Source organism: Coptis chinensis, chromosome 3, assembly GCF_015680905.1.
Source record: "Coptis chinensis isolate HL-2020 chromosome 3, ASM1568090v1, whole genome shotgun sequence".
Lineage (NCBI taxonomy): Eukaryota > Viridiplantae > Streptophyta > Magnoliopsida > Ranunculales > Ranunculaceae > Coptis > Coptis chinensis.
Genome location: NC_141458.1, coordinates 7,007,891 through 7,017,258, shown reverse-complemented (window position 1 = coordinate 7,017,258; position 9,368 = coordinate 7,007,891). Strand labels below are relative to the sequence as shown.

Here is a 9,368-nt window from a genome sequence, read left to right as displayed (position 1 = left end):
AATAAGTTGATATTGACAATACAAGTAAGATTATAATTGGGTTGGTATTAGAAGTTTATAATTAATAGCTTAGTAAGAATTAGTAATTTGAGAACTTATATATATATATGTGTGTGTGTGTGTGTGTGTGTGTGTGTGCCTAGACATTAGCTTAAATAAGAAGCGAGAGAATAATAAGAGAGGTGCATTATAGAAAAGAAATGTAACGATATGAAGTGGTAAGCTCTTTTGTTTATGAAGTTTAATATAATTGGTTGAATTGATATAATAACGTTTATTTAGGTTAAGTTTGTATTTTATATGTATTATTTAATTTTGTGTGATTGAATCAAAGTTTAGATTCTACACTATTATTGGAGGAGAAAAGAAAATGAATGAAGCACATGTCGACTTTGTATATTGGAGTTGATTTTGGGGCCGTGGACTGAGGTGTACAACGAAACAATCATGTCACTCCAAAACGTAAGAACTCCTATTGCCAAATCACCCAAATGAAGGGGACTAGCATGATAAAATCGAATATTTTGTCCTTCTGTTGTAAAAGAAAAATTCGTTCAAGAAAACTTTATTCATGCTTTGACATGACCCTATTCTGAAATTGTGAAATGAATTCGGATAAACACCGTGACCTCACAATCGTCACTACTCAATTCATTAAAACAAGATGGGGACAGAAAATGTGCGACTACGACACAAGCCAAAAACATTGTCTTTTAGTGAGAAAGGGAATGAGAAACTTCATTTAAAACGCATCCTAGTGATCCAAGGAAGATGAAGAAAACTCGTGTCTGTGAAATTGTTTACTTTTCATTTCCAAGTTGAAACATCTCTTTAACCACGTAAATGAAACTTTTTGTGACAGCTTTCACCCATTTAACAGGAAATTAGTGGACAGGTGTGTCAGTGTGTGGTTAAAATAGCGCTTGTACGCCTTAGGGCCCATTTTTTTTTTTTTTTTGGAAAATGCGGGGATTTTGTAGGTCTTCATCTGTATTATAACCTTTCATAAGTTAACATTACATCATTCTCTACTATATAATTCAACTTGATACATAAAGGAGGAATAAAAACAACAGGTTCTATATTTTCGCCTAACGAGAATTTTACAAGGTGATCTGCAGCTCTATTTTCTTCTCTGAATACATGGATCAAAAGGACATCAACCAAGGAAAGCATAAGTCTTCTAATGGTAGCCACCAGATTCCAACACTGCCATGGTGAAGTCTCGATATCTTTAAGAATTTGGATAGCTCTTAGTGAGTCAGATGCCACTATGATCCTCCTATAGCCAAGATCAATACATAGACTAATCCAAGTCTGAATAGCCTTTAATTCTTGAAACAGGATTGAGTGAACATCTCCTCCTCCAGAAAACGCAAAAATAACATGACCTTGTTCATTTCGAGCCATACCACCATATCCTACATCCTCCATATTCATTGAACCATCACAATTCAACTTAATATAACCTGTAGGTGGGAGTAGCCATAATAAGTAAATGGGTTTTAGGGCCATTTACTTATTATGGGACTGGTGAACGAAAGTTCCTTTCACTTCTTTGTGTTACAGACTTACAGTAGATAATTAATTAATTGAGCTTGAAGATGTTATAGGCTTCAATACCATCTATATATACTGGTATAAAAATTGGGAAATATATGCAGTGTGAAGTGTGTAAATGTAACTTATGAGTCAAACATTCACAACAACTTATGAGTCAAGCATTCACAACAATCTACTTTCAAGTCTTCAGCCAGCAAACTTTAGTTAAACTTGTTCATAGCCAAGCAAGATTTGAAACCTCCTATCCAATATATGTATTATCGATCAGTATGAGAATTTTATTAAGACTTAAATCTATACCAAAAGGCCGGGTTTGCATTTTGTTTTAACTTTTGCGCTATTGCTTATACAGTCTTAAGGAAGTGGAGCAATTTAAGACTGGAAGTTGAAGTTTGGACAGTGAGAAAATTGACGCAAAATAAAGAAATTAACTTGCATTATTCAGAATATACAATTCTTTCGAACTAATAGCTTTCCATTGCGCTTTATTCCACATAATCTCGGATTATGCCTAAATGAGCCATCAGTAACCAAACGAATGTAAGAAGCTCTCCACCTTTACTAAGTTGCTGCGCATGAGCATATCCTCTGCAATGACTTGCAGCATAACCCAAAATCTCCACCCACACAGAGCTCATTAAACTCCATCGGTAACTTATGTCCAGTTCATTTAGCTCTTTAGCGAGCTGAACCGCTTTCCAAAACATGGAATTGTTTCCGTGTGCCAAAGGTTCCACTTCACTTACTAGCGTCTCACATCGTTCTTCTAGTGTTTGTCTTGTTTCAAATTTATCTGGACAGAAGTATGCCTCCACATCCTGACAGGTTTCTTGGTATTTAACCATCCATCTACCCATTGATGGCATCGTGTTAGGTTGCATGACCATGAGATAAAATACATAATCAGATAACAGTTTACTAGTTTTCCGCTCATTGCCGTTCGCATTCCTATGATCATCAGTAGTCATTTTTGCTACATCCTTAATAGTAATCTGATAGATGATTTCTGTTGCTATGTGCCATATCAAAATGCTATCAACAAATTCAACCTCAACACTCCAATTGAGCACCTGACAGTAATCGGCGCTATTTTTAATGACCCATTGGCCTCTGCATGGAACCAAATTCTTCAGATCTTCCAGTAAATCGGAGGACTCCGCTTTTGCCCTCAGTTCCTCATAGATTCGAATCCTTAGCTTCTCAGTGACACGTTTGCAAGACTTGTGATGGAATTCATCTAGCATGCTCTTAATGTGTAAACAAACGACCATCTTTTCTAGCCACACTGGACGTTTATTTAGGCAGAAACTTATCAGATTGAGTTGTGAGACAGATTCAGACCACCTGGGTCCATCAAAAAGTAATTTGTGGTACTTGACAATGAAAGATGCAACACCGCTCTGGGAATTTGTGAGGTGGATTACACTCCAGTCAGAGAAAATGAGGTTGAAGAGTCCTGTAGCCTCCAGACTTACGGCACCAATCAATAATGTATAGGTAATCTTAATATCAGATTCATGGAATTTGTGTTTCTTGAGAAAAAAGAAGTCGCACAAGGCTATTGTGATGAAAATGAAACAGATAAATCGGAAGACATATCCAACTCGGGAATGCACAACAACCGCCTTGGTGTAGAGCATCTCGTACAAGAAACTGAGCTCTATCTCTATCACTTTGAAGGCATCATTAGCAGACCACATAAGAAAGACTTCTCTGCTTTTATGAGATGAAAGAGGTTCAGCATGTGGTCAGCAACGATTCCCTTGAAATTGTGAAAGAGGTAATAGGCATACTGAAGGATCTTGGTGCTGGTGACCTGATCTTCCCAGCCTTGGCCATTTACATCCACGAAATCTTGACCGAATCTGAAAATTTTCAAACCACTGCCACGCATTGGATTCATGCATTCAGTATTAAGAGCATCAAAACTAGCTCCATAAAGGGACAACGTTCTCTCGACATACTTGACTATTCCAACAGGGAAGATGAAGATTGTTGGAACCAAAAGTGTATTCGTAGGGAACGATCTTATAAAAACATAACCAGCAGGAATAAGCTGGTATATGAGACCAATCAAGTGCCTGAGCCATAGCTCATTATCCTCCAGAGCGAAAGCAGTGATAGTATCTGGTCCTCCAAGGTGCAACAGAAGAAAGGGAGCCCAAAGTGCAAGAAGATCATCTCTTCCGTTTAATCCAGAAGAGTCGTCATTCTGGTTGTTGGAGAGAAGTCCCAGGGTGAAGATGGCAACCCAATCAGCAAGCAAGTAGACCAACCAGATAAACCGAGCAATCCGATTTTGCTGCTTTTTTTTTCTCAGGGGTGCTAACAAGACTAAGACAATCTGTGAGAAAAGGCTCAGAAGAATGAAGAGGCGGATGCTCCATTCACCCCATATCATCTTTACTCTCTTTGGAATTTCCATATATATTTCTCCTTGTTCTCTCTTCTCTTCTACTCAGAGTTGTTAGTTTCTTCTTTGTGGTTTCTCTTGGGAGTAGTGCTTTGTTATATTCTATTATCTATTTATATTTCTATCCTGTACTAGAAAACCACTATGCGGGGTAGACCAATGTTAGATTCATGTTGACAGGAGGAGGAGAAAAAGAAGATAATGATGATGGTGTAGGAAAAAGAAAGAAGAAGAATAATAAGAAGGTGGTGGAGAGAGAGAGAGATTGATTGGGGGATTTTTGGGGAGAGACGTGAAAATGAATAAGAAATGCGTGATGCTCAGTTTTTTAGAGTGTTCTAAAAAAACGCTGGGTGGTAGTCTAGCAATGACATAGCGCATCCTAGACGGGCTAGGCGCTAGGCAGTTTTTTTTTTCTAATATATTTTGTAATATATATAGTAATACACATTTATACTATAAAAAATGAAAAACAATTATATACTATAACTCAAAAAATAAACACAAACAAAAATACTTATTACAAAAATGCGTAATAGTTGAAGAATATTGACTTCATATAAAAATATGCCCTTTTTTATAGTGGCATATAATTTATATTAGACTTTAGGTTTTTAAACTCATTTAAATCTTAAGCTTACAAAGGTCTTTAATTTTCAATATTTAATTATTCAAAAAAAAAAAAAAAAAAAAACTTGATTGGACCACTTAGAGGTCGCCTAGCCTGCCTAATCGGTCCGCTTAAACCCGCCTAATTAGCCAACTGATTTTTTAAATGACTTGGGCCCAAGCGGGTCGGTTGGGCACCGCCTAGAGACTGCCTAGGCAGCCGCCTAGACCAATTTTTAGAACAATATTTTTTACAACGGATAGGCATTGCAATTTTGGGAACCTTATACTGTTGTGCTATGTACAAACCAATCCAATGCACAACGGTAACGACAACGAATAACTGTAGTGGTAGAAGTAACACCCACAACTACTGTTGTATAAAACAACTAATAACTCCTAATCAAAGTAGTAAAATAATATAAACTACTTACCAATGACAAACAACCAAGAGAAGAGACAAAAATTTACGTGGTTTAGTTTATGCCTAATCTACAACCAAATAGAAAAATTTCCAATAGAGAGAATATTCAAAATAATGTCAATAAGCTCTCACCTTGATTCCAAAAAATCACCAAAGTTTTCCAAAAAGAAACTCACAAATCTCTCTCTTTTTCTCTCCTCATAACAATGTTCTCTCAACTCTAATACCCTAAAAAACAAAGTTTCAATTTATAGGTACAAGTCTGGCTAAAATTTCAGTAAGTTTCAACGAAAGTACGTCAAAATATCAACAAAATTAACTAAGCATACCCAACATAACCAACATCTAGTTCGGCAATACCCAACCGAACTAGATTCTCCCCTTGGTCTTCTTCTCCAACATATACCAGGAGACCTCCTAAACACTAAGTATCCCGATCGAGCTAAAATACCCCCTATCTTGGGTCGTCGCCTCGCGCAGCCAAGGGCGGATCTACAGGTTATCGACCGGGGCTGACCCCCACCCAAAACTTCCCAAAAAAAAAAAAAAAAAAATGAACACCATTTACAAATCGATACTACATTGAGTCCTAGAGTGAATTCTGTGAAACCGTCGAGAACCGTGAGCGATAACCCATCAAGCTATTGCACTAGTTCAAGCCGGTGTACTTGTTATCCGTTTAGCAACCGGAGAACCCGATTTCGATACCCCATCGATGATTGCTTGAAGGGGGATTAATGCGATACGTGAAGGGCATACAAGGTATACTCCTAATGCTGGTACTTTTGAGTTACGTAAAGCTATATATCATAAACTTGAAGAAGAGAATGGTATTAGTTATACACCTGATCAGATTTTAGTTAGTAATGGTGCTAAATAAAGTGTACTTCAAGGATTGCTTGATATTTGTTCGCCGGGTGATGAGGTTATAATTCCCGATCCGTTTTATGTTAGTTGTCCCGAAATGGCTAGAATAGTTGATGCAAATACGGTGATTGTAGAAACATCTTTGAATAATAACTTTTGTTGGATCCTAAAGTTTTAGAATCAAAACTTAATGAGAAGTCAAGGGTACTTATTCTATGTTCACCTTGAATCCAACCGGATCTGCTTATCCTATAAAACTTATGGAGGAGATTGCTAAAATAGTTCTAAAACATCTTAAGCTATTAGTGTTATCGATGAGATTTATGAACATATATATGTTTATCGCATAATTGCCTACTCATATTAGTTTTTGCTTCTTTGTTTGGAATGTGGGAGGGAACATTATTTGTTAATGGGTTTTTTACGCTTGCAATGACTGGTTGGAGACTTGGGTACCTTCTTTGGTCCAACACATTTTGTTCAAGCTTGTGGGAAGATTCAAAGTCAAGCTACTTTAGGTACTAGTAGTATTTCACAAAAAGCTAGAGTTCTTTGCTTTAGGACTTGGATATCTTTGGAGGTGAAACCGTTGGTTTTGGTGGGTATGCAATATATTAAACCACACATTTCTTAATAATTGTATCCGGCGGTAGGCATAGGCAGGGGTGGATCAAGGGGGGACACACCCAAATTTTCCGTCAAAAAAAATACTAGTTATAATAGTGTATAATTCATCCCAAAAACAAAATTTGTAGTGTATATTAGTTGTAGCAGCCCCCCTTGAGTGGCAATCCTGGATCCGCCCCTGCCTGCAGCCCACCCAACTTTTTCGTCCAAAAAAAAAATACTAGTTATATAATAGTATATAATTCACCCAAAAAAAAAAAAAATTATAGTGTATGTTAGTTGTAGCAACCCTCTTGAGTGACAATTCTGGATCTGCCCCTGCCCCTATGAATGGGTCTAAGCCTTTAAGGCCATAAAAGGAATTGAATGGTATATATATATACTTGTATATACACCAATGACAAAAACTGCTAGCTCTAACACATCTCCCCTCCATGCATGGCTTCACACTCCTTTTCCTGAGCTCTATAATTTAATGCCTAAGGGCATCACCAATGGGACCTTGATATGGCCCTGTATCTTCAAATTTAAGAGAACAATACATAAATGGGCTTCCAATGCAGCCTCTATATTGGCCCCTATAATTACCATCCTTTAAAACTATCTCTATTTCTATCACATTTATAGAGGTCCCGGTCCGTTTCGTGAGATAACACCAAAATGGGTCATAATAATTTCAGTTGAGTGGTACCAGCAAAGTTGGTCAAAATTGCTCATATATTGGGAAATATCCCAGGTTCGAAACCCCACCCGAACAAGTTGTCTGTTTTTTAAACTTTTTGTACCAAATTTAAAAAGAAAAATAAATCACAATGAAATGTTACAAATGGGACTCGAACCCAGAACCTACGGGTCTTGGGCTATCTACACTTCCACCATGCCAATTTCACAAGAATTGAAAGTTAATACAAGATTTAAAATTAATTTTAAAGGTTAGCATTGTAGGACACAAAATATAAGGGTCCTCTATGTCCCTTCTCTCCTCTATACATATCTTCAAAACGCTGATGTGGCCCTCTATTATGAGGGCCTGCATTGGTGATGCCCTAACCTCCATGATAAACGTGTTTTTATTTGAGGTCCTTATATACAATGATAATGTATCGTATGGGGGTATTGTCCCGTGTTGGTGTTTGGGATGTAGATTACAGATTCCAATTCAATTCCATGACTGTTATGAATTGTCAGTTTGTCACTCACCATCACTCACATTTTGAAGACAATTCGTGCTAGAAAAAATGGTATGTGTAGACCTATAATATAGTTAATTAATTCATTAGAGTACTACAGTAGGGGTGTTCATTTGGACCCGAAACCGACATGAAAAACCAACTAAAAATCGAACCCGAAACCCACCCGACTTAAATCATGGTAGGGTTCGGTGAAGAATTGGTATCCAAAAGGTACCCGAACCCGACCCTTTTTTTAACCCGAAAACTGACCCATAATTTGTGGTTTCTTGTTTTCTCGATTTTAAAGGTGTTAAGTGTGATAGAAATGGTGGCTAGAGATAATAAGAAATGTGAAGATGACATGCGGCTAGAGATAATTACAAGAATAGGATTTTACCACGGCATCTTTTATGGGTGATCAGGGCCGGCTCAACCCCCTAGCAAAATAGGCAGCTGCTTAGGGCCCCGCAGCCTAAGGGGCCCCAATATAATTCAGCCCAATGCTTTCTTTTCAACCTACAATCGTTTTTCTAGCCCTTATTTAAGGGTTAGATAACGTACATTGGAATCTATGAAATAACGTTAGATAACCATTTGTTTCCCTCGCTTTCTCCAACGTTTCTCTTGCGTTCTCTGACCAAAAAAATTCCTCGCATCCATTGGCATTTGAACTTTGTCTAGGGCCCCCGATTGTCTTGAGCCGCCCCTGTGGGCGATAAGGAATGATAAGAACTTGAGAAGCTTTCTGCTGGTGTTATTATTGTCCATGCATGGACACATGGTGGTGATTTGTCTAACATGAATCATTGTTTTGTTAGCTAAGAGCATCTTTAGTAGAGAAATCAAGAAAACACAAAATATTTGAACCAAACTAAATATCAAACCTAAAAAACACCAATTAACTTCAGGAGCGATATCAAATAGTTGACGTCAAATGACGCGGTTTTGAATAAATTGCGCCGTATAGTCCACGCAACTTTCACAAAACCGCACCACAAAAGCCCAAGCCCACACGGTTTTCCAGAAACCACGCGATGTGTCGCATCAACTTTCTTCTTTCTTCTCTTTTCAAATCTCTCGCACAGTTTTCGCAAAACCGTGTGATTGAAGCCAACACTCTAGCCCAAGCTCATGCGGTGTTGAAAAAACCGCGCGATTTTTTCAAAACCGCAAGAGAGATTTGATACAACACCAAAGCAAACACAAAATTTTGACCGATTTAGTGTTTGTTTTGGTGTTTTCATCAACATGTGTCTCTCCTGAAGATGAAAAAACACCAAATTATTGAAAATTTAGTGTTTGATGCTAGAATAGTGTCTCACCTAAAGATACTCTAAGAAGAGTGAGAAGGCTAGTGGGAAGGCTAAAATTCTTGCAACCAAGTCATCAAAGAAAGTTTTAAAATTCTTGCAACCAAGTCATCAAAGAAAGTTTGATGTTGTTCTGATGGGTTGTTTGTATGTAATATCTTTCAACCAGTTTTCTTTAATTCACCAAATGTTAGTTTCGGTGGTTGGATCTAGAACGATACCTGCTGATGATCTACCTGAAGTAAGTATAATCACTAGTAGGATTATAAGGTTTTGACTACTAGGTAACTAGAGGTGGAACTCGGGTGGGTTGGTTCGGGTTGAAATATAACCCGAGCCTAACCTGAGTTTCAAATGTTTTAACTTGATCCCAGGACCAAGCT

The 9,368-nt window shown here is 37.6% G+C and overlaps 1 protein-coding gene and 1 pseudogene across 1 annotated transcript; one reads left to right on the top strand and one right to left on the bottom strand.

Annotated features, from left to right (window-relative positions):
* Positions 1-1,982: 1,982 nt before the first annotated feature.
* LOC147507618 (uncharacterized) lies at positions 1,983-4,284 on the bottom strand. Its single transcript, XM_086596349.1, has 2 exons — positions 3,290-4,284; positions 1,983-3,257 (listed from the first exon to the last, which is right to left on the bottom strand). Exons 1-2 carry the CDS (start codon positions 3,986-3,988, stop codon positions 2,049-2,051), a joined length of 1,908 nt encoding a protein of 635 aa, XP_086452475.1. The 5' UTR covers positions 3,989-4,284; the 3' UTR covers positions 1,983-2,048.
* A 1,277-nt stretch (positions 4,285-5,561) lies between these two features.
* Positions 5,562-6,460, top strand: LOC147507617 (bifunctional aspartate aminotransferase and glutamate/aspartate-prephenate aminotransferase pseudogene; annotated as a pseudogene).
* Positions 6,461-9,368: the final 2,908 nt, after the last annotated feature.

What these genes read in the sequence shown, in the direction of transcription:
- LOC147507618 (XM_086596349.1), bottom strand. Translation starts at nt 3,988, where the DNA reads ATGGAAATTCCAAAGAGAGTAAAGATGATATGGGGTGAATGGAGCATC. An exon ending in ACATGCTGAACCTCTTTCAT is followed by an intron (nt 3,258 to 3,289) that starts CTCATAAAAGCA and finishes TTTCTTATGTGG; the next exon opens with TCTGCTAATGATGCCTTCAA.